At 45.3% G+C, this 26086-nt stretch overlaps 4 protein-coding genes across 4 annotated transcripts; 2 read left to right on the forward strand and 2 right to left on the reverse strand.

Annotated features, from left to right (window-relative positions):
• On the reverse strand, positions 1–529 carry GL218_04731 (uncharacterized protein; the record flags this gene model as incomplete). Its single annotated transcript, XM_033581352.1, has 2 exons — positions 1–74; positions 133–529. The coding sequence occupies 2 exons, from the start codon at positions 527–529 to the stop codon at positions 1–3; spliced, it is 471 nt and encodes a 156-aa protein (XP_033435270.1).
• A 7960-nt stretch (positions 530–8489) lies between these two features.
• Positions 8490–10292, forward strand: GL218_04732 (Nuclear distribution protein nudE like protein 1; the record flags this gene model as incomplete). The annotated part of the gene is made up of 2 exons (XM_033581353.1): positions 8490–8717; positions 8790–10292. 2 exons carry the CDS (start codon positions 8490–8492, stop codon positions 10290–10292), a joined length of 1731 nt encoding a protein of 576 aa, XP_033435713.1.
• Positions 10293–14921: 4629 nt separating this feature from the next.
• On the forward strand, positions 14922–23085 carry GL218_04733 (Acetyl-CoA carboxylase; the record flags this gene model as incomplete). Its single annotated transcript, XM_033581354.1, has 5 exons — positions 14922–14988; positions 15994–16259; positions 16321–16586; positions 16651–21497; positions 21551–23085. 5 exons carry the CDS (start codon positions 14922–14924, stop codon positions 23083–23085), a joined length of 6981 nt encoding a protein of 2326 aa, XP_033435714.1.
• Positions 23086–24165: 1080 nt separating this feature from the next.
• GL218_04734 (uncharacterized protein) lies at positions 24166–25872 on the reverse strand (the record flags this gene model as incomplete). Its single annotated transcript, XM_033581355.1, has 1 exon — positions 24166–25872. One exon carries the CDS (start codon positions 25870–25872, stop codon positions 24166–24168), a length of 1707 nt encoding a protein of 568 aa, XP_033435327.1.
• Positions 25873–26086: the final 214 nt, after the last annotated feature.

A 26086-nucleotide genomic window follows, 5' to 3' on the forward strand; every position in this document is an offset into this window, starting at 1 on the left:
TTATCTGGGAGCCCGAGGAACGCCAAATCCGCCATCTCGTCGTAGCTTTCGTAGAAGAGATTGCTCATCAGGAGCTGTGAATATAATGCATTAATATTCGATTTAACACTGGTATAATATTTATAGGCTTACATGGAATCTCCGCAGCGACGCTCTGGTCGTAGGCAATAATTTGTGTCGTTGTCGTTGATGCGGCGATGATTGCCGCCGCACCATCAGGTGATGCATAATCCATGCGTATGGCGCTTACTTGAAGAGCGTAGACGCCAGCATAGCTGATGACAAGATCGGGGAAGACAGAGTACTCCTTAACTCGGCTGCTTCGGGAAGCAGATCTGTCGTGCATACTCTTGCCGGATGTCGTTAGTGTGCCGTACAGTTGGTCCTCGAGAACGCGTCCGTAGGAATCAATAAGGGCAACCTGTATAAAGTCGTAGGCATCATCGCTCTTGGAACTCACGACGAGTGGCGGGTACATGACTGCTCCCGCCTGGACTTGCGTCGGTGGTTGGACTTCAACCTTCACCATGGCTGCGGCAGATTTACTTCGTGTAGGAATGGGTTTTGGTGGTTTCCTAACTCGTTCGGCTGCAGCGAAACCTGTATGCCGTTGACGCTTAGTAGATAACATCCCGCCATAGCTACGGAATCTTGCTCGAGCTTTTAAACCTCGAGTCCTTGAGTGGCACCAGCAAAGTCTCAGAAGCATCGAAACCTTACCAATGCTTTCGTTTACTGTGACATAATCCCTAGAGTCTTAGCAAGGATAAATTATTCGAATGGGGCTCTATGTGACTTGCGGACATTTCCGCTTGAACAGGGTCCGCGCCTATGTCATTTGTTACGTGTCAACGACTTACGGGTTTCTTTGATATATCACCACAGGGGGTGAGGCTCTAGAAACACGACTCAAATAGTAGTACAGGTATATGCCTATGTTAAATGTAAAGTATCAAGCCCGGACCTCACCCCCAAGGAAATAGTCACTTCGTATTGTCCCCGCCAAGAATAGAATGCCCTTTCTTGGACAGGGAGTTCCATATTCACCTGAAAAAGAGAGAAGTGACGTCTCGTTCCTCCTATAGTGTAGAGTAACTATTTTGACATGCTCAACTCTTCCGCGGAGATATTAGTCTAAAAAATGCGTCAATAGCTACGGTATGATGCTATAATCACAACGTACAAGATCGAATATTAAGGGATATGCTATGTTCAGACTTAGGCCAAGGCTGAGGCCTGTAAAACGGGGCAAAGTAACTAGTTTCTGTAGAATGAAATGGTGTAAGACTAGTGAAATATGATCAGTAATCAAATAAGGAATAGGCTATTAGGGACAAATGTACGGCAAATCAACGGTCTATAATGGTCTTCTATTGCACACGATCTTTAAAGATCTCGGACAGATCTAAATCGGAAGTTTTCACTTGTTGTTGGATCTTGGGAAGTACAATAAACATGTCGACAAGGGTCAGGGGTAAAATATTGTGCATATCTACAGGGTTCTTTGCAAGGGTTACCACACTCCTGGGAATTTCCGGGGCGCGGGAATACGTCAAGAAGTCCGGGGCTATTATTTACGCTCCCCTAGTCCAAGCCTCACCCAGGCTTGTGAGGTCGTCATAGTGTAAAAATAACATCTAATTTAAATATTTGCCCTTGAACGTCCAAGACGCGAATCCTGTGTTATGATCGTGAGTATTTTGCTACGTCACTTCTGATACGTCAGCACAAATCAGCTAATAGAATAAAAATTATGTAGAAACAAGAGGTTACAAGATGGCGAATTAAATCCGTAAGGTAAGTCCCAACTGGCTTTAATTTAATGGCCACCTTAGTGAATGAGAAGCTGCTATTGTAGAGCCTCATTTCGCTAACACAGGGCTCGTTGACACAGGGCAAACCCAACTCAGGTACGCTTGGCATTAATGAGGATAAACACACGCCCCGGCACGCAAAATTATCCACGATTAAATATTTATGAATTATGCATTTTCTAAACTTTTCCATGACGGCTTATGGGATTCTAGAACAACTATCGGACGCTCACATGATAATCATCTAGAACGATAATTCGTTGTCTCCTTGACGGAGTGCCTTCCGTTGTGGCTGGCATATAGACACTTGAATCAATCGTTCCATAACGCCTCCAGCCTTATGTCTTAATAGATTCATCTACAGATATTCGAGATCGCCAAATCGGAATAACTCAACTTACGAACTGTAACCACACACAGAGGGATCCTCGCTGCATAATACCCGAAACATAACTGTACACACCAAAGCTTTCTTACATAGACAGACTTATGCTTCTATGCAGCAAAGAGGCGTCGCGATCTCGAACTGCTCTTCTTCATTGACTGAATTTATGCGGCCGGGTGTGCATTAGCGCATTTTATTTCCGAGGCTGATCAAACCCGAGAAATTCTGAACCAATGAACCAAATCCCGGCGAGTACTTTTCTTGAGGCTGTCGATAGTCGATCGATCTGCATTTTATGTAGATCTTGCATAGACTGCCGGTAAGATTGATGACAGGGTCGATCGTAGATAGGGCTGATGCTTCGAAGTGACTGCAAATAAGCAAATATTAGATAGATACTACGTAACGACATAGCTACCTACCTACCTAGATATAATTCTTCTCGTCTTACAGATGAGAAAACCTTTTAAGCTATTGCCGGGAAGTCATACTGCCGACAGACTAACGGGTTTATAAAAGAATCTTTCAGCTAACATGATTTGAAGCCTCCCCTATTACGTTCTTGTGGGTAAGATAGATTACAGGTCGATAATCCTCACGGTTTCACGACAGGGGACCCTGAAATGGCTGTGGCGTACAAAGTTAGGCGGAAGATTCGATTCGAACTAGCGACTTTGTGTTTTGAGCCGTGCATATGACTTCAACATTGACTATTTTCTAGATCAATTCGAGTCAAGACATGGAGATGGTTGTCTCATTTAGTCTTGTCTTACGAAACGGTCATAGATCTATTAACACATCAAATAGTGTTCTAAAATATATTGGGCTCGATCCTAGCTTGAACGTAAGGCTACCCAATATCTGTTGGGCATCGGGATTTTCCTACCACAAGTCTTATTGATCCTTTTGCCGATACGTTAGGTAGTTAGACTCCTCGACAACATTGCCAAAGTTAGGACCGGAGCTCTAGGTTGGTCGCCATCCGGGACAAGTTTACTAAGTAAACCTGACTTACAGGTAGACAGTAAATAATTCATTGTTCTCATTATAACTTTATCCTTACTAACATGAGTTCCATCCAGTCTCGCGGCCTTATTGGAGGCACCATTCGACTCACTGGTTGTACCTTCTAGTCTTAGATATATTGTATATTAGGTACTATACAGGAGATGAACCGCTCGGCGCTTTTAAAACAATGCCGAATAGTCCTGATGCTTGTCTAGTCCAGGTTCAACAAACAAGCGTACCATCGCACACCGGCTGTAGAATCCTGCGCTTCCTTATAGCATTATCATGTACACGATGTGACGAACACTGTTATCGAGTGCGCATCGAAAGGACAGTCTCTCAACCGCAAAAAAGTCGAAAATACCTGGAGGCAAAATATGTTTATGAAGAACGTTACTTTCTTGCAAGATGCCAATACTAAAACCTGTCCCGGGAATGTAGGCGTTATTGAACGGCTCGTTCCGTACCTTCAGTCTTACAAGTACACCATCGATAGTCCAATGGTGCCCTCGATTCACAATGCAGCCTAGGATCATATCGGCAGTCTTGTCATATCTTCTCTTCGGACTAATTGAGAAATTCGGCTTATCGTTATAAACTGCTGTGTTCTCCCATCTAAGGTATGACCACGATAGGAAGTCCGGACGACGGTGGGACTTAATAGTTTGCAAGTGGTACCATCGCGTGGATTGCGAGAACACTTTTAGGGGTAACCCTTAAACGAATTCTTGCGACAATAAAGTTCTTTGCAGAGAAGACAGCATGCCTCTGAATGCATTTAATGAGTCTAAATCGTTCGTGATTCTACGACTTGTATATTCATAGACTAACCCTTGGAAAGTAGACCTCGCAGACTGGCGTCGAGACTTTAAGTCCATGGTGTATTCCGTTTTATTGGGCTATAAATTAATGAGTTACTGCTCACTAATCACGATGCTCAAGAATGCCTGCTCGAAAATCGTTGAGTTTCTTTATATCAAGAATTTAAATGCTTTCTGGATCAATAATCTCATCTATTGACTAGGCATATTTTGTAGGACCACAGGTAAAATGGATTTAATGCTTTCCGAAGCTAATGCGGTGACTATGTAGAAAGGTTGTTACTTAAATATAGCCTTCTATCCATCACATGCAGACATGACTTACCCAGAAATATTTTAACCGAGAGCTTTGATGACCATTATAACGTCTTCAATAGTCTGGGTGGGGGGTTCTCTGCCCTCTAATGCTTCAGGTTTAGGACTCACGTCGCCCTAAACGTAGTTCAGGGTAATGTAATGGCAGCATGGAGGACAGTTTACTATTTTACGAGATGATATATCGATCATCTTTCACATAAGAACTTGGTCCGACCATTCCACCCGACATCGAGTATGCTTTCGTTGACGTCGGCTTATCCAACTACTAACAATTCCTAGTTCCCATGTGATTCCCCTCTAACAAGTTGAGAATCCCGGTCTAGAAAGGGCGAATATCGACTCAAAGCCACATATTGCTTAATTTTTAGGATTTTCAATATACCTAATGTCAGTGAACGCCGGCTCCGCTTTACTACCTATGGACAGTGGCGTATATCGCGCACTTGTCCCCCTATCCATTTGAGGAATTCTCGGTCTGATCCTGATAACCATGTAATTGTAGCTCCGGATAGGCCCTATGAAATACTCAATATCTCAATCTTCTTCATTCCTGGGGACTGGAGAGAAGGCGTGGAAGATCATTCGGCAGAGTTGGCACGATGCATCCAAGGAAATCGAATGGAGCGGACCCAGACGAAACCTTCGGGAGAGGTTTTGGTTCTAATTCACCTAACCCTGAGAACTCTCCTACTATTTCCTACTATTTACTTCATTCCTAATCTCTTCGTTCGTAAGCTAGTCTATAATTCGAAGTCCATCACACCTTTTACAAAGTTGACTAATTGAATTAGTGTGTTTTCCCGCAAGCGATTTGGTAGCAAGATGATCTAGATCCGCTAAGTTTGTTATTGTCAGCGTGCCGTTTAAGAATCGGGCAGTCTTATATTTCGTGCCCAAATTCTCGCTATTCTAAGACTGTCGTATCAAGGCACTTCTCGGATTTTTTCCCTTTTTGAGAATAAAAAGAGAAAATGAAACCATGAATACAACGTGATAGATTCACCGATTGAACGAGGATGGTAGGTAATATATGATACTGATTTTCGCTCCTAAGTCACGTTATTCACTAGCTATAGCAACCGGGACAGGTATCAGGTGAAGTATTAAACAAAAATACATTCGCAATCTTTTGCTTAACATGGATAGTAACTGCAATATAGTGCAGCGTAGATAATTGCTGTGATTAGTTGAGTGCTAGTTATATGTATATTCTGATTAGATTAACCGTTCCCTAGTATCCAAATCCTTTAGGACCTTTTTCTGTATCTACACTTAAACCCTGACATCATCGTGACGAGCGGCTTTGAATATACCAAAAGGGTGGCATTAACTAATTGGGATATTACAACATAATATACGAATATAAGGTCTCTGAGGCTGTAGCTGATAGCCGTGGTTATTACGCGTTTTAGATTTCTTACCGGGATATGTAGAGAGGATAGAAAATAGATGGATGGCTGCTTAAGTATCAAGATGTAGGCGCTAGGGCAGATATTGGTCTGTGACAATATATGAACATTGATATTGTCCTAATATCCCAATATTAGGATGACGGGAAATTGCGGTAAATAAACAACAAACAACATCTACTACACGACGTATTTTCCAATATTTTCTAATACTACTTAATATTTGATAAATCGCCCCATAGTGAATACATCTCCTATGAAAAATTCCCGAAAATGAATGAACGAGGAATCTCATCCATATCTGGGTTTTGGCATTGATAGTGAATTACTAAATCCCTTTTAATTTATATTATACTTATATAGTCATAACGTCTTAAACCAAATCTAATTCTATCATATCCTTAAAATAGCACGTCGGGACGAAACCATCTTGTCTCGGTATTTAACGAACGGATATAAGAAACACAAGTACGGAACTCGACATATAATTGACTTACTATATCTGGGGAACCCTATCAGCCCTACATATGCATTTCCCCAGACTTTGCCCAAAGCTGCTAGGCGAATTTCGGGGAAAGGTCTTAAAGGCAAAGTCGAGTATAGTTGGTAATGTCTAGTCTCGGGTGAGTTGTAGACATTAAACAATACCGTTGAATGTCATCTAAAAAATCATTCAAGCAACCGTCCGCCTTTTAACCTTTTCAGATCAACACAAAAGGCGGAGATTGTCTTTCGGAATCGTCAAATGATCGATTGAATTGAATGAAATAACATATCCGCCTTTACGGATTTATTTATCTTTAACCAGAATTTCTTATTGAATGGTTGATATGATGGATACTTTGTTCTAGTGGCGCCTGTGAGATCTTGTTGGAGTGGAGCCGCAGATGAGCGACGAAGCAGTGTTATTATAGGTACTTGTTATATGACGAATGCAAAAAAAGGCTTAAATAATACGACCCCTTTATTCTTTTTGTAATTATACAAGAGTGGGACGTTCTCTTCTTACTTTTTCGGGTTCTCTTTCTTTTTCCTATTTTAATACTTTTGAATTACATGGTTAGCTAATAGCTACCTAGTTATCCCAGATATATATCTTGCTAATGTTATCTTCTGGGATGACGATATGTTAATATGGAAAACCATAAAACTGATGCGTTATGGGACTTATATTATGGAGATTGGGATCTGTGCCAGGCCTGATACGGGCCTGTACGGGCAGACCTAAGACTTGGCAATGAGTTCCGATCTGTGGCCGAGCGTCTTTAACCCCCAGACTGGTCTACCCCATGAAGGCCCACGAAGTTGGGTACTGATGAAACACTGCACAGAGCATGACTCACCGCTCTGGTTAATATAAAATTGTCTCACGCTTCTGCAGCTTAGAATTAAACGCCCGTTCGCATTGACTTCCTTTTATACCTATTTATTTAACGGTATTAATGGTATTAATGGTATTAATAGGGGACAATTAGATCAGAATAGGTCAGATTGTAAGGTGTATAAGAATGATTTAATTTAGGTACCTAAGGTCCTTTACCCTTTTGTCTTTTATTAAAAGTACGGATCCGTACATATAGACGTAGTATAAGACAGGTTATTGTAGGTAACTAACCTAGTGTATTCCTAGTATATTGTTACCTAAGGTACCTAACCTAAGGTAGTGTAAGTCATAGCACCTGGTCACATGGAAGTTAGGTAACACTTCATCTGTTCAGTTGATATTTTATGTATCCACATGTTATGTACCACTGTATCGTGGGATAATATAATCACTCTTTCCATCCAATAACAATTGAAAGGTAAACATACGATATGAATTTTATACTCCAACAATAAGACGTGTACATTTCACGTGCTATGCAAATACTCGTAATGTAAAGTATATTCTCGATTTCTGTAGGTATTGGTGGGGAAGGAACAGACAGACCAGGTTGTCATGGTAGCAGCCACAACTTGTCCCGCGCTAATTCACATTAGGATTAGCTCGACGCCGTCGGAAGGGGGGAGATGTTTGAATGTTGACAGTTGAAGAAACCGCCAACAATTCCCATCTTGATTTCTCGGTTCATCGTCAACAACCCGAGTCCATTCTCCTCGACGGACAACAACTACAAATGGCAAACGGTAAGTGAATCGGCAAACTCGACATACCAGCGACGGCGACGACAATAACTTCGATACCTATTAAGACCTTTTCTATACACCCCGACGGATATTCTATTTCGACCTTTTTTTTTTTCCTTTCTCTTTTGCGACACGACTCATAAACACGTAACCCCCCGACGGTGGAAAATAGACACGTAAGTTTGTGCTCGCATATCTTTCGCATATATTCCTTATGCACCTCATAGAAAGAAGAACTCTACGAACAAAGAGGAGTAAAGTACCGCTAACATTTTAAAAGAAACAACCTTAGGTAGTTTATGGCAGAAACCGTCATATCCCATTCACAAGTACCATTTATCGAATTCAACCGGGTTTTTAACTGACGACGACACTCTTCAACTTCTTCAACTTTTTATATCATCTCTTTTGTTGCATTACGATTGTTCATTTAATCTTCTGGAACGCCGACACGGTTAAGAAAGTGTCGGATAATAATATATCGCGTTAAATCACGACATAAGACTTTTAAATATTCGTGATACCCCATTCACCGCCGATGCGACAACACCTTTTTTAATCGGGATTGATTTGCGCATACCGCAGTCTACCGACGTAGCAAACAAACATGGCCGAACCACCATCATCACCTCCGAATGAGTCCGCCACACCCGAAGAGTCCCTAGCCTGGTACAAGAGACAATATGAATTATTAGGCGACGAGCTAGCAGAGTTCCGTGAATCCAGCCACGAGCTCGAAGCTGAACTTGAAAAGGACTTAGATGCGGCAGACAAGAAGCAGCGCGAACTACAGCAAAAAGCTGAAGGACTGCAGTTCGAGGTTGATGAGTGGAAAGTAAGTACATGTTTGCTGGATCGCATCTCTTATATTGCCCGTTGGCCTATAAATCTAACTACGTGCTCCTAGGAAAAATGCAAAAAGGCAAAGGCCGAGGCCAATACGGCACAGAACGCTTTGGAGAAGGAGATTACGAATCTCCGTGACACGAACCGTACCTTGCAGCTAAAACTACGCGATATAGAGGTAGCCAATGATGATTTCGAGCGCCAGGCGCGAAACACGACGTCGTCTCTCGAAGACCTGGAGTCCAAGTACAACGTCGCCATCGAAAGAACCGTCATGATGGAGGAAGAGATCAAGATAGGCGAGCAAGAGCGAGAAACCCTACGAATCGAAGCCCAGAGATTGCGCGAAGAATTATCCGACCTCAAGGTCGAGGCTGAGATCATGCAGGACAAGATCAAGAAGGCAGAGAATCGTCACCTGTCTGCTATCTCTACGGACATATCTATTCCCGAGTCGCCTACTTTCGAGGGCTCGCCTCGTTCCATGGCAAGCTCTCCTCTCATCACCACGCCTCCCGACGATATCATTTTGCCTCCTACAGGTAAAGATGCGCCTATACTTAACGAGCCTCCGTCGCCACCTATGTCTGATGCATCGGCACCTCTACCCAGACCTTCCTCCAAGGCCAAGACACCCGGACCTTCAGCGCAGAAGAAATCCCGTCTTCCATCTGCGGATCGGAGCATTACGCCGAAACCGAAGGGCGCTATTTCCGCCAACTTACGGGCTCCGGGCATGCGCTCCGCTACTACCGCGCGCACGCCCGCACCAACACGCACTACGAACCGCGCGGCCTCGCACAGGGTTCCGCCATCGACATCTCTTACCCATATCCGCTCCCTTACTGCTCAAATGCAACGACTTGAGGCTCGCGTCCAATCGGCGCGGTCTAAGTTACCTGCTCCTCTTAACACACCCCCGCGCTCGTCTCCTAGATCATCGCTTGTAGGAATAAGCCAAGTACCATCCACTGTTACGATGCGTTCAAGGAAGCGTACCGTCGGTTCCACTACTTCTTCGGTAGCAGATGAGACACCCACTACAGGCAGGCACGTATCTAGGCTTAGTACCTCAGGCGTATCAAGATTATCCTTCGGGCCATTACCCAACCGAACCAGTGCCTACGACGCTGATAGCTCTGCTGTTAGCATCTCGCGACCTAGTAGTCGGGCGAGTGTCACGAGCTATCCGAGACCCGCCAGTCGTACTGAGATTGCTCGTCCAATGTCTCGTGCTAGTTTCTCGGGTGCAAGGACACCTTTGGGAGTGAGACCTAGAAGTTCTCTTACTGGTAGCTTGCATGGCCACTCTCAAAGCGTGAGCCGTGTCGACCTGGAAGATTTCGATGAACGGTTCGAGGATCGCACCCCAAGTCGCCGAGGAACTTACAGTAAGTTTGACACTGACGGTTCCACTAGTGGCATCCCGACTCCCAGTGCGATCCCGATGCCTAGGCGGCAAAGCGGCGGGATGCATTCGGCTCGTAGAATTAGTGGTGGCGCGTCGAACGAACCCGCCACCGGGAGGCCCAGGAAATTAAGCGACCTTGGAGAGACTTACTAGTCCAGCCCCCCTCCCTCCCCCCTTTATAACATCTTCCCTTTACTCTTCTCTTGTATTTGTTTGAAGTGCCGCGCATATTGCACTGTCGAACGTGGTGTGGGGGCCACTAGCATTATACCTTCGTCGCGGCGTTGTGCCGAGGCGTCACGAGTTACGGACGGATTTGCATATCATATTCGCTAGCATGCGTGCTTGCATTTTCATCATTATGGGCAAGGGGGAATTTTTCGGCCGGATGGTGCTGGGCAACGCATCCTGCTCGGTACGGTGAATGATGGTGTTTCGAGGCAGGCGGGGCGTTACGGAACCCAGAAAGGGGCGATACCTATTTTCTTCGGCCTCTTCAGATTGACGTTGGCCTTTTTTTCTCTCACTTTTTTTATTATTAAACGCATACCATGGCGGCGGTAGCAGTTGTTGACGATTACCTTGTGTTGTATGCGCGACCGCCGGCGTGGTAATGGGGACCTTGTACATATATGTACGGCTCGAGATGAAACGAGATTCGAAGACCGAAGACCGCCTGAGAGTCGGAGGATCTAAACCTGTTGTAGTAGTAATACCAGCCTGAGCGGCAAATATCTTCCCTTTGTTAAATTGCACGCTTTACAAAAATTTTCAAGGCTCCGAGGCTGTGTTAGATATAGACGATGCTGGACATGATAATCTTAGGAATTGCTTGTAGACTACGGTGAGTATATATAGCAAGTGCGCCTGCATAAGATAGGTAGGTACTTATATTGGTGCAGTTGTATAGCGAAATGTGTATCTGTATACTATACCAATTGTAAGGGATTTGGTCTTTTGATGTTGTGTGACGAGGTACCTATACTAAGCTTGGGAAGAACCAAATCCTCGAGTATATGTAAATCTGAGGGTAAATAGAACTACATACCTAGATATGTAGGGACACAACTTAACATACGAGATATAGCTTTTCGTATCCAGAAAATGAGCTTCAATCTGAAAGTAAGCCACCGAACAGATATAACCACCTACCTATCTGCCTGAGGTATATGGAGAGAGATGATAGACTAAGAGGTATGGAGTGTAAATTACGAGGTTCATGAGATAAAACTTTTCATTGCCGGAAGACGTTTTGACAGGACTTATTATTGTTGATGTTTACTATCTTTATTGGTTAGAAAAGGTTTAACTTGGGAAAATGGTTTAGATAAATCTGTGTATACTCATTGAAGGTATATAAGGCTTCCACGACTTAGGAGTTGGGTGTATTAGACGGGTATAAGGTAACATCTAAGGAGTTGTTGAAATACATTACTGTACACGGTTGGAGTTTCATATAGCTGTGGGTGAGTGACACATGGTATGAAGAGCTTTAGGAGAACTCCGGGTATTTGGTGTTTGTAGAAGACTATATCCGAGGGGGTGGATATACTAGTTTAGGTACTCAAGATAGATTATCCCTACGATTTATGGCTTGAGATGGGTTATGTAAGGGAGAGATATAACCGGTGGTGAGAAATGGTGGCACTATATTGATAAGCCAAGGGCTTGAGGCATAAGTGTGGTATGTTAGGATAAAACTTAGGTAGTTATACTCACTTGTCTTTAGGTACATATTCAAAGCAAAATCATATTCAAAGTAATATGGATAAGAATAGATTGCTAACCAAGTATTAATAATATGGGAAATACTTTCTTTCAATAGAATGATATTTATATTGCCCTAACATAGTCGAGTATTCGCTAACCAGTCGAACATTTCTTAACAATTCTATGATTACTCAAATTCCTCTGATGCTTAGAGATTTATCACAATGTTGGTCTGTACGCGGACAAAGTCACTTGCGATCCTGTGCTATCTCTAGGTATTGCATTCCGGGTCGATAGCTAGAGTTCATGCAGGCACATGTCCGGATATACGATCGGCTCTTTTACCACGTTCGATGCCAGTAGTAGAAGCTACCTGTCGTGTTCTAGAAAAGCGTTGCGCATGGCTGCAGAATGCATCGATGATACATACCTAATAGGGATGGCATAAGGCTGGCATTACTGTAGCTTTATACTATTACTGTAATGGGCAGATAGGGACGGTCCACACGTGATAGACGCAAAGCATCTCTCTGTTCGTCATAGGTGCATCCGAGATAGATTAGGGGTGGATCACTTCACAGCTGTGCTGCAGGATGACAGTTTCGTGTTAACAGCGACTTTAGAAGCCGACTCGTCCCGTTGACATGCAGCAAGAGATGAGCTTGACAAATAGACTATGTATCTAAGTGTTTAGATAGACTTCTAGTGTATTAAGACGGGTTGGACTTAGACCCAATCAATAATTATTCGTCATTTTATTCGTCAGACGGCCGTGCTAGCCTTGGCTGGTTCCAAATTAGCAAACTGGCCTTCTATACAATTCGAAGGTATGTCTCGATAATAACTAGTGAGAAGAGACGAGGTATCCTTGGTTCTATCGGGGAACCGAAGTCTAGTGACGACGTTCTGGGGACGGGCTTACATCCTACAGGAAGTATTTACTGGCTGAGGCGGGGCTGGACGGGGTTCTTCTCGGGGAAAGGCACATCTAACATTTACTGCTTACCCGGAGACTAACCCGGTACTGATAAGCAGCTAACCTAGTGAGAATATCACACGATGATGGTGGCTCTTTGAAGTTGATGACCTATAATCTTACAGTGGATTGTTTGACAAGGCCGGACTTTTTCGGTCACCGGGATGTTTCACTTCCAAGTTGCTGACATGGATCGTGGATGATAGAAAGATCCTTTAGGATTTGCTTAGTCAATAGTATCGCACAGATAGGTGGTAGTTCCTTGATTAAGAGATGGTTGATTCAAATGGAGATAGCCTGATAAGATACGGATGCTAAATTGAGGCCAAACCGGCATGAATTATGCATGCTTACGCGTGTAATATGGGATTGTTCCGAATAACGCCGGACATCATGTTGGGGACTTGCGCAGTTTGTCTTGGTGGAGATGAGAAGTTTGAATTCCCAAATTTTGGTAACGGTGGATATGATGATAGATGAGCAAAAAAAAAAAAATAATAATAATAATTTTAGAAAGAATTAGTTCAAGAGTTGGGAAATGTCGGCTTGTTGTGCTAAACCAATTTAACCTGGCATATTAGCTGCTCGGTATATTGAATCGAACAAAACAACAAAATCAAGATCGTGTTCCACAACGAACTTGATTGTAATTTAGGCTTGACTCGTTTAAGCAAGCAATTCGATAAACTACTAATTCGCCTACAAAATAATTGGCCAATTCAGGAACCGTAACTGAACCGGACCACTGGAAGACCGGCTTGTCGTAGACCATGTGGCTCCCATTTTTTTAGTGTCGAAGTTTACCCCAACAATTGAGTTCACTTTAGATCTGTAACTCGATGGTACTTGGGTACATGATGAATTATCTCCTGCACGATGATATAATTATGGTCATTATTAGTTTAAAAAAAAGATGGAACTTGAAGATATTTAAGTGTAACTACCTAACCTAAGTGTAGGTATAACTATCGATGACAAGTGGAGAGTTATAACAATTAGAATATAAAACATACGGTCCCCGGAGTATTTGTCGATCTTCCGGATTGTTTGTCAATACAATACGGAATAAGTAAGCGGATTTCGCAATGATGACCCAAGATGATTACGATGATGGATGATGGATGATGGGCGTGCACTGATAAGGCCGGGGGATGGATCATGCACAGTAAGCATTGGCTATAGTCCTGAAAGGGACCTTGGAGGGCACAACTAGGAGCTGGAAAGTAAATGGGTGTACATACATATCTTAGGTAGCTATCGAGATAGTGGCGGCCCGGTGCCGGCCCAAGGGGAATATGTACGGAACAAAGACAAAAAAAAGCCATAACTGCACTATATACACTACATTCACTACCTTCTACTAGTTGTAAAATAAAATAGATGGGATTCTCACCCAATTTGTCCCACTTCCCGAGAAGACTCTTACTGGATTAGGAAACATTTGTTGAGATTCGGGTAATAAGTGGAGAGAGTCCACCGGGACACCATTGGAAAAGACATCCTCTTACTGTATTGTATCTTTTATGTATAGAGTTAGATACTATGACCTGGTAGATGTGGCTATTGAAGCGCGGGCGCGGAAATAAGATAAAGAAGTAGAAACATATTTGTGATTGGGACTGGGAAGATGATAGATATATTCGGGAAACCCCGATCTATTCCGTTAATTTGATATGATATCCGAGATGGTGGTGGTGTAAAGTCCGGATGTGATATTTTAGTATCGCCTATAAATTATGTATAGTTTCATTCTTGGTTTTCCTTTGTTGCTGAGCCTAATAAACTTGATAGCTGCTTTTTATGTTGGAATTGTTGTGAATATAATAACTGTAGGTGAAATATAATTCAACACACTTATCATGCATTAGAGCCGTTTAATGACTAAGAATGGCCATTGCCTTTTTACTCAATTGGCTTTCTATATTTTGTCTTGGCCGGACTTAAGGGACGCCAAAACAAAACGGAAATACCCCCGTCCTCTTGATCTAATGTGACCCCAATAAGTTTAAAATCTTATTCAGCCATGTGGGAAGTTGGGTCTGTACTTACTATGACGGTATCCATCTATATGGGACACAAGCGAATTTAGGTCTAAAATGTACCTAGAAGATGTCCTTGGATTTGTACCTGTACTATACCCGGCCGCACCTGCCGCTCCTGTAGGTACCTGCAATTGAACCTGACCAGAGACGTACAGCCTAACTTTAGAGAACGCTAGGAGATCCCCAACATCCTGGAGTCAACTATGATTGGATAAAAAGATGACTTAGGTGTCGATCATAACAGTACGATTAGGTTCATTTTAACCGTATCAGCCTCGTTGATTCCCCGAACTAATCATTAGTCTGTCATTTTAGTGTAAGCTTAGATCCTCTTTTTTTTATTTTTCTTTTGTCTTTCGGCTTGCTTGGGCTTGTCTAGGACATGTACATCACAGTATCCCTCTCGTCCAAAAAGGCCTGAATGTCCGGTCAACTTCTTCGCCATTCCTCCTCGAAACTTTCCAGCTTTTCTACTTCCCTCACTAGTTAGTTGAAGCCGGTGCGTCAGCGCTTGATGCCTTCTTCCCTCTGGTCCTAATATCTTGACGAAGAAATCAATTGCATGGAGGTTGAAAGTTGAATCTAACTTTATAATAGTACTTTATGTGTAAGTCTTAATCCTTGTATATGCATATCAAATTTATTCAGATATTCACTTATACCCCGATTGTTTTCCCGTTCCTTTACTCCTGCGGCCGCGTCTCCCCGTTCTTGATCGACGAGGGTAGCACACAAGCTCAACAACGATATTTCGACTGTGGATCAGATAGGAACCCAGCAATTCTCGCAGATTCCGCGAGTAGCTGATCTTCCTGCTGAGCTTTGCAATTTTTGCCATGATCCTGATATTCTCTATTCCCTAGAACTTCATTTTTACCTTCTCAACTTTTACCACTAACTTTGCCTTGAACAGAATTGCGGGAGGTCAGCCGAAATATCTTCAACTTACTTTTACTCTCCTACCCTGACCTCAGCTTTTTATCCATAACGCACGTACCACAATCGGAGCCTCCCCCACTCCCGATTCTTCCCCGCCTACGTATCCTTCGTTGAGGCACAATTGCGAGTCTCTGGCGTTATTCAGCAGCTCGATTAGGGCGTCCGCTGTACTTTCATGACCCCTTAGACATTTTATTCCGATTCATCAGTCCGGCAGCCATCACCTGCGCCGCTGAAGCACCTTACATCTACCTCTCCACATCCGACACAATGTCTTCAACAGAAGTCGCCAATGGTAACCGGACGGTGCCCGTCGCCAATGGCAAGCTCAGTTATGCCGAGCAGCACAACATACCAGAGCACTTCATTGGTGGTAATAGGCTAAAAAATGCCCCCGCGTCCAAGGTTAAGGACTTCGTAGCCTCACATGATGGACATACTGTCATTACAAACGTAAGAAGATTGAAATCGAGTTAGAGGAGATAATGTAGGATTTGTTAACACTCATGTCCAGATTCTGATCGCCAACAACGGTATTGCCGCCGTCAAGGAGATCCGATCAGTACGAAAATGGGCGTACGAAGTTTTCGGCGACGAGCGGGCTATCCAGTTCACGGTGATGGCCACACCGGAAGATCTGGCAGCCAATGCAGACTATATCCGAATGGCCGACCACTATGTCGAAGTTCCTGGAGGCACAAACAATCACAATTATGCCAACGTCGAGCTGATTGTGGATATTGCTGAGCGGATGAGTGTTCATGCTGTCTGGGCTGGATGGTGAGTTTATAAAATTTCGAAGCTAAATTTGTTGTAAAAGTCAAGTCTAACACGTCATTTATAGGGGTCATGCTTCGGAAAACCCTAAGCTCCCAGAGTCCCTAGCGGCATCGCCGAAGAAGATTGTCTTCATTGGCCCTCCCGGTTCCGCCATGCGATCACTTGGTGATAAGATTTCTTCTACCATCGTTGCACAACACGCCCAAGTACCCTGCATACCATGGTCGGGAACAGGCGTTGATCAGGTCGAGGTAGACGACAATGGTATTGTTACTGTGGCTGATGACATATACATGAAGGGATGCGTCGGCTCCTGGGAAGAGGGTCTGCAAAAGGCCCAGGAAATTGGCTTCCCAGTCATGATCAAGGCTTCCGAAGGTGGTGGTGGTAAGGGTATCCGAAAAGCGCTGTCCGAAGAGGGATTCGAAGAGTTGTATAAAGCTGCCGCGAACGAGATTCCCGGCTCGCCAATTTTTATCATGAAGTTGGCGGGCAATGCTCGGCATTTGGAAGTGCAACTGCTGGCTGACCAGTATGGTAACAACGTCTCGCTTTTTGGTAGAGATTGTTCCGTGCAGCGAAGACACCAGAAGATCATTGAAGAAGCTCCCGTTACGATTGCCAAGCCGCCCACATTCAAAGGCATGGAGGAAGCTGCCGTACGTCTTGGTCGTCTCGTAGGTTACGTCTCTGCTGGTACGGTCGAATATCTTTACTCTCACGAGGACGACAAATTTTACTTCTTAGAGTTGAACCCACGTCTCCAGGTAGAGCATCCTACGACCGAAATGGTCAGCGGAGTTAACTTGCCGGTGGCCCAATTACAAGTTGCCATGGGCATTCCTCTACACCGAATTAGCGATATCCGGTTACTATATGGTGTTGACCCGAAACTTAGCACACCGATTGACTTCGAATTTAAGAGCCCGGAGAGCGATAAGACTCAGAGGCGGCCGCAGCCACGTGGCCACTGTACAGCCTGCAGAATCACGTCCGAGGATCCCGGTGAGGGTTTCAAGCCTTCCAATGGTGTGATGCACGACCTGAACTTCAGGAGTAGTGCCAATGTCTGGGGTTATTTCTCCGTTAGTACTGCCTCGAGTATTCACAGTTTCTCCGACAGTCAATTTGGACATATTTTCGCTTATGGAGAGAATCGAGCCGCCTCGCGGAAGAACATGGTTGTCGCTCTGAAGGAGTTAAGCATCCGTGGCGACTTTAGAACGACCGTTGAGTATCTTATTAAGCTGCTCGAGACTGAAGCATTCGAAGATAACACTATCACGACTGGTTGGCTGGATGAGCTCATTTCAAATAAGTTAACCGCCGAGCGCCCCGATCCTATGCTTGCAGTCGTCTGCGGAGCCACAACCAAAGCTCACATTGCTAGCGAGTCTTGCATAGCTGAATATCGTTCTGGGCTTGAGAGAGGTCAAGTTCCCTCTAAAGATATCCTAAAAACGGTGTTCCCGATTGAATTCATATACGAAGGTTCCCGATACAAGTTTACCGCTACTCGCGCAGCTGTTGACAGCTATCATCTTTTCATCAATGGCTCAAAATGTTCCGTCGGTGTTCGCGCACTTAGCGACGGTGGTCTTCTCATTCTTCTAGATGGACGAAGTCACAGTGTCTACTGGAAAGAGGAAGTAGGTGCAACTCGTATTTCAGTAGATAGCAAGACATGTCTGCTAGAGCAAGAGAACGACCCTACACAGCTGCGCACACCTAGCCCCGGTAAGCTTGTCAAGTACACCGTAGAAAGCGGAGGACATGTCAAGGCTGGACAGACATTTGCCGAAATCGAAGTTATGAAGATGTTCATGCCTTTGATAGCCCAGGAAGATGGGTTCGTGCAACTAATTAAGCAGCCTGGTGTTACTGTCGAAGCTGGTGATATCCTCGGCATCCTTGCCCTCGACGACCCTTCCCGAGTCAAGCAGGCCCAACCGTTTCTCGGAGGCCTTCCCGAATTCGGTCCTCCCCAGGTTGTTGGTAGCAAGCCGGCTCAGCGGTTCAGCTTGACGCATAACACCCTCAAGAACATCCTACTCGGCTACGATAACTCAGTAATCATGCAACAGACATTAAGAGAGATGATTGAAGTATTGCGAAGTCCAGAACTCCCGTACAGCGAGTGGGCTTCTCACCATGCTGCTCTCCACTCTCGAATGCCACAGAAGCTTGACACTCAATTGACGCAAGTTGTTGAGCGTGCCAAGGCTCGAGCTTCGGAATTCCCTGCTAAAGCACTAGCTAGGACCTTTTCGAAATTTTTGGATGACAACACTTCACCTAGCGAGGCTGACACTCTGCGAACAACCATTGCTCCTCTTCTTGAAGTTCTCGACGAGTATGCTGATGGTCCGAAAGTGCGCGAGCTAAATGCTATCGCAGGCCTCTTGCAGATTTACGCTGAAATCGAGGGACGTTTCTCGGGCCGTCGAAGCCAGGACGAGGAAGTCATCTTGAAACTTCGGGAAGAGAACAGAGAAGACTACATGAAGGTCATCAGCATCGTTCTATCTCACAGCCGTGTTGGCTCTAAGAATCATTTGGTCTTGGCAATTCTTGAGGAGTACCGTCCTAACAAGCCCAACGTTGGCAACGTCGGAAAGTACCTACGACCAGTTTTGCGCAAGCTTACCGAACTCGAGTCACGTCAGACAGCTAAAGTGTCTTTGAAGGCTCGAGAGATTCTCATTCAGTGTGCGTTACCATCCCTCGAAGAACGAACTGCACAGATGGAACACATCCTCCGCTCATCAGTGGTTGAAAACAAGTATGGTGAGACCGGCTGGGACCACAGAGAGCCTAACCTTGATATTATTAAGGAGGTTGTCGATTCTAAGTACACTGTTTTCGATGTGTTGGCGTCATTTTTTGCTCACGAGGACCCATGGGTTAATGTTGCTGCTCTCGAGGTGTACGTCCGCCGAGCATACCGTGCGTACAACTTATTGAAATTGGAGTATCATGAGGACGAGTCTGATTCAGCTCCTCTTTTCTTGTCCTGGGACTTCTCTTTCCGTAAAATTGGACAGACTGAGTTCTCGGTTCCTCTCCAGTCGGCTAACCCTTCTATCCCTGGTACTCCGACTTCCGAGACCGGTACCTTTGCCCGAATAAGCTCAGTTAGTGACATGTCGTATCTCAACCGCCGTACTGAGGAAGAGCCTACCCGCAAGGGAGTTGTCGTTCCTTGTCGATATCTAGATGATGCCGATGAGATGCTCCAAAAGGCTTTGGAGGTTCTACCAACAAGGAAGCGCCCTGGGCTCATTCCTGACCTCACGGGCAAGCGTAAATCCTTTGCGCAAAAGCCTCTCGAAGAGGAACTAACCAACGTTGTCAACGTTGTGATCCGTGACGTAGAGTCTTACGAAGACGAAGACATTCTCGAACGTATCCACCCTGTGATCGATTCATTGAAGAATGAGCTTGTCAACCACCGAGTTCGTCGTGTCACCTTCGTTTGCGGCCACAATGATGGCTCGTACCCAGGCTACTACACTTTCCGCGCGCCCGAGTTCCGTGAAGATAACAGTATCCGTCATGTTGAGCCCGCTCTAGCCTTCCAGCTGGAGCTTGCACGACTGGCCAAATTCAAGCTCTCTCCCGTCTTCACGGAGAACAAGAATATCCATGTGTATGAAGGTATAGGCAAGGGAGTTGACACTGATAAGCGATACTTTACCCGTGCTGTCATTCGACCAGGCCGCCTTCGGGATGATATACCCACAGCCGAGTATCTTGTTTCTGAAGCCGACCGAGTCATCAATGACATTTTCGATGCCCTTGAGATCATCGGCAACAATAACTCTGACTTGAACCACATGTTCCTGAACTTCACTCCTGTTTTCCAGCTCAAGCCTCAGGAAGTCGAGCAGTCTCTTCAGGGTTTCTTGGACCGGTTTGGTCCTCGTGCTTGGCGTCTTCGTGTCTCTCAGGTTGAGATTCGTATTATTTGCACGGACACAACTACAGGAATGCCTTACCCTCTGCGTGTTATCATTACTAACACTTCTGGATATATTATCCAGATTGAGCTCTACGCGGAGCGAAAGTCGGAGAAGGGTGAAATGGTCTTCTATTCAATTGGCGGCACAACCAGGATTGGCTCGATGCACTTGCTACCTGTCTGCACGCCATACCCTACCAAGAACTGGCTCCAGCCTAAGCGTTACAGGGCGCATTTGATGGGTACCCAATATGTATATGACTTCCCCGAGCTTTTCCGTCAAGCTGTTGAGAATACTTGGTCGAGGACTACCAAAGCCCTACCGTCATTAAATGACAAAAAGCCTGCCCAGGGTGAGTGCATTGATTACAGCGAGCTCGTACTCGACGACCGTGATAAGTTGATCGAGATTTCTCGTGAGCCTGGCACCAATTCGTGTGGTATGGTTGGGTGGCTCATTAATGCTCGCACCCCCGAGTACCCCGAGGGCCGAAAGTTCATTGTCGTCGCCAACGATATCACTTATAAGATTGGATCTTTTGGTCCCAAAGAAGATCACTTCTTCAACAAGTGCACGGAATTGGCTCGAAGCCTCGGCATTCCGCGAATCTATCTCTCTGCCAACTCTGGTGCGCGACTCGGCCTTGCTGATGAGCTTATCCCGCACTTTAAGGTAGCTTGGAAAGATCCGGAGAGGCAAGAATCGGGCTTCAAATACCTCTACCTGGATGCGGATGCTAAGAAGCGGTTTGAGGACGGTGCTAAGCGCGACGTTATCACTGAGGAGGTCACTGAAAATGGCGAGAAGCGCCACAAGATTGTGGCCATCGTGGGTGCTGAAGACGGACTTGGTGTTGAGTGCTTGAGGGGCTCTGGTCTTATTGCTGGTGCCACAAGTCGTGCATACAACGACATCTTCACAGTTACCCTCATTACATGCCGTTCTATCGGTAAGTTTAACTGATCCTCTAGTTCATTAAGGTTAATTGCTAATTTTATATAGGTATTGGCGCATACCTCGTCCGCCTTGGCCAGCGTGCCGTTCAGATTGAGGGCCAGCCCATTATTCTAACTGGTGCTCAGGCCCTCAACAACTTGCTTGGCCGCGAAGTTTACACCTCTAACCTACAGCTTGGTGGTACCCAGATCATGTACCGAAATGGTGTGTCTCATTTAACTGCTAATGATGACTTCGCCGGTGTGTGCAAGATTGTCGAGTGGCTTTCTTTCGTTCCTGCTCGGCGCAATCTGCCTGTGCCGATTACGCCTAGCCTCGACACCTGGGATCGTGAGGTGATATACACCCCACCTAACAAGCAGGCGCACGATGTTAGATGGCTCATTGGCGGTAAGCAAGACGATGATGGATTCCAGCCAGGTCTCTTTGATAAGGACTCCTTCGTTGAGACTCTTGGTGGCTGGGCCCGCACCGTTGTTGTTGGCCGTGCTCGTCTTGGCGGTATCCCGATGGGTGTTATTGCTGTGGAGACTCGAACCGTTGAAAACGTTACCCCCGCTGATCCTGCGAATCCCGACTCCGTTGAACAAGTCAGCAATGAAGCTGGCGGTGTTTGGTACCCGAACTCTGCATTCAAGACCGCCCAGGCTATCAACGACTTCAACTACGGCGAACAGCTTCCTCTTATGATCCTTGCCAACTGGCGAGGTTTCTCCGGTGGTCAGCGAGACATGTACAACGAAGTTTTGAAATATGGTTCGTACATTGTCGACGCCCTCGTCAAGTTTGAGCAACCTATTTTCGTTTATATCCCGCCCTTTGGCGAGTTGCGCGGTGGCTCTTGGGTTGTGGTCGACCCTACCATTAACCCTGTCGCCATGGAGATGTATGCGGATGTCGAATCTCGTGCCGGTGTCCTAGAGCCGGAAGGTATCATTGGTATCAAGTACAAGAAAGAAAAGCAGCTAGAGACTATGTCTCGCTTGGATCCCCTCTACGCTTCGCTTAAGAAGCAGATTGCTGATAACAGCTTGTCCAAGGAGGAGCATGCGGAGCTTAAAGAAAGGATGACAGAGCGTGAGAAGCAACTACTACCTATCTATGCGCAGATCGGCCTGCAGTTTGCAGATTTGCACGACCGCGCTGGCCGCATGAAGGCCAAGGGTACTATTCGCGAGGTCTTAGAGTGGAAGAATACTCGCCGCTTCTTCTACTGGCGTGTCCGTAGACGTCTCAACGAGGAACATATTCTCAAGCGCATGGCTAGTGCCTCATCTTCGAAGGTTATCGACTCGAACAGCGCTGCTGCTACTGAGAGCCGTCAGCACAACCTTCGTCTGCTTGCAGCTTGGTCTGGGGTCACCAATTTCGACCACAACGACAAGGATGTAGTGACATGGTACGAGGAGAACGCTGAGACTATTGAGACCAAGATCGAGCAGATCAAATCGGACGCTGTCGCGCACGGATTGGCCGATTTGCTTAGATCAGATAAGACCTCAGCTCTTAAGGGTTTGAAGGACATGCTACACGTGATGCCTGTCGGCGAGCGGGAGGAGATTCTCAAGTACTTACAGTAAATGAGGTGATGATACGTGTCAATGCATAATGAAAGGAAGGAAAGGGGAACTGTAGGATTTGACGACGGGGTATGGATGGGTCTAAAGGAGGCCAAGCCTACGTCGTGTATATTTAAGTCTGTTTGGGATTTGGTTTAGGCGTCTGTCTTCGTTGCGTCGGCGTGGTTAATCTTCATAAGTTCTTCTACTTGGTGTAAACATCCTTAGATAGCTCATCCTATTTGTTTGGACATGAGGATGGCAATTCCGAGTTTTCCTTGTTTACTTTACCTAAGATTCAGTTTCAAAATAGAACATCATAGGACCTATATTCTATCATTTGTCTCGCCTCTTGCCTGGGTAACATGCAATAATAAGTAATCGCATGTCTCTTGCTTCCCTGGTAGCCTTAATATGACCTTATTAACCTCATCATGCCGGTAATTAAGCTCGTAGAGTATTAAACCCATTGGACAACGACACTCAAAAACAGGGCTTAAGCGTAGCAGTGAGAAATTGCTTTATAATTACTACACTAGCCTCTTGTTAGATTGACTACGTCCTATGCGTGTTTTGGTATGCTTATCAAATAGGCGGAAGCTTATGTTTATTAGGTGTAGGTACCCAGCTAAAGCAAGTTGTGCTTGAGTTTACGAAAAGGATATTTCACATAGTGCTTAAGAAACAACGCATTAATTAACGAGGCAGCTCTACTTAATAAGCCCTTGTGACCAGATTAACTTGAACAGTCATCTGAGGACAAAATAGTAGCTAAGCTGAAGTGTAACTCACAGGACATGTATAATGGCGCTGTTTTCACAACCCGCTAAGTTCATCCAACACACAGACCGTATCCTATGGTAGATCCGTCTAGGATGGCATCGATGTAGATATAATCCCATTTCCTCCGGTCTCCCCCCCTTTCTCTCTCTTCCTTTTCCCTCGATCATCAAACTCCTGACACCTCGCAACCCTATTGCTAACATCAAAATAGATGATCGAGGCTCTCGGGTCGGTATTGTGAAAAATACATTGAGCAAAACTGCCAGTATCTTAGATGATGCCGCTGAAAAAATTGAAAATGCAAATGGAAATAAGCTCCTATTTATTCCACCCTCGATTGATTGTTCGAGTTAAGCTGTCTAGGTTAGGTTCCGTAAACACAGGCTGTGAAATACGCGCGGTTGAACGGAGCATCTGATGGACTTTAACGGGATCGAGTTGAGAACACGTGGTCTGCTGGTACCCACGAAGGTTTGGTATACCTCCCTTGGTTGGGTTGACAAAGTCATCCAGACTATTTGCTATGCATGCTATATCGAAAAGGCCAAAAGTTGCACAGAGAGGCGAATTTCGGTTCAATTCATACTTTCCTGTTTCGACTGTACCTTCTTCATGCTGATAGTCCTTGGAGTGATTAGGGCCGTTGCTTTTATTGAAAGAGTACTCGTATGCATATGCGATCCATAATGACTTCTTGGAGTTGGTGACATCCATAAGCAAGAAGAAATTTGTACCAATAAGGTCAGGTGGTGCCTTGTCAACTCGCGGTTGGTATACATGGATCTCTCCTAGAGGTAATGCATAGCGGAGCGGCGGAGCGAAGATGATATTCGAGACAGGGTACTCGACTTCACAGACGTTGCTGCGATAATGCAGCAGTGAAGACAATCGCCTCGCATCTAAATGTTGGTCGCCATCGAGGTGTCCGCGTTTATATCGTGGTAGCATTAGGGGCGCTCGCTCATAAGCCTCATACTCAGTGTTCCACCATCCTTTCTCGCTGGCTCCTAGACGTACGAAGTATACCGTACCGTCGTTTAGCGTACATAGACAATAGTCTCTCACCGCAACTGGCGTACTGACAAACTCTTCCATCCCGTACGGTGCACGAAAGTCGAGGCTCTTAAGATAAGTTACAAAATTGGCACGAGTAACGGCCTCTAGTTGGTAACTCTCATGATTGATATCGTTATCGTGAATATCGAAAGCACTATCTTGAAGGGGCCGTTCTCCTAGGAAGATAACGTCATCACCACTATCATCGCCGCCTTCATCAATTGCTTTATCTGGCTCTGTCGCTTGTGTTCGTGCCTGGGCTGCTGCGTCTTGGTGGGTTTTGGGATCGGTAGATTTGTGATTAACGTTGTCTGCTTCGGTGGAAGCCTGCATATCATGGAGAGCACGCGACATTTCGTGTACACGTGCCTCCAACTCATTGGTTTGACCTTCGAGCATTGATAGATTATCTATATCTCGACGCAAGTCGCGAATTACGGCTACTCTGGGCAACTTGAAATCATTATATGATCTGTTCAGTGATCTGACAATCGCTTCGAGTTCCGCAACACGGGCATTGAGAGGGTCCGGGCCTTGTTGGAAATTCTGGGGTTGAAAAGAGTCTTGGAAATTAGACATAGGTTCCCTGGGTCTTGAAGGCATGGTACTTGATCTAAGTCGGTGGCTAGTATGGGAGGCCATAGGCGGACGGAAAACATAGTCTCTCTCCCTCGAATTTTGCTGTCGAGGATTGGGCAGATATTCGGAATAGTCGAAAGGCTGTGCGTCAGTTGCGTCAGTTGCGCCAGTTGGACTCCAGGGTCTAGACGACTGCGAGCTAAAATGGTCAGGATAGAAGCCGTGATAAGGTGTAGCTCTGTTGAGGGGAGGTCTGGTAAAGAAGTCGTCGGGAGATGGCCCATGATATGTAAAGTTTGGGGATGCAGGTTCTGGTCTTGGTCTCTTGGGTGGATCGTCGTAGGGGTCAACCGTGAAGGGACGAATACGCTTATGATTTGCGTTCGCCATGATAACTCGGCTGATTTGACTTGTTGACAATTTGCTGGATGGGTTTAAGATTGATTACCTATGTAGCAATAGCTAGCACTCGAGAAATATAATAAAACGGATGTGTATTCTGCATAAATACGAAGTGGGCAACTTTTATCATTGACGGAGTTGACACGGTTGTTGAGTGGTTAAAAAAGATCAATAACCGACGAGAAGGAGAAAGTTGTTAAAT

Source organism: Daldinia childiae, assembly GCF_008694065.1.
Source record: "Daldinia childiae strain JS-1345 chromosome Unknown Scaffold4, whole genome shotgun sequence".
NCBI lineage: Eukaryota > Fungi > Ascomycota > Sordariomycetes > Xylariales > Hypoxylaceae > Daldinia > Daldinia childiae.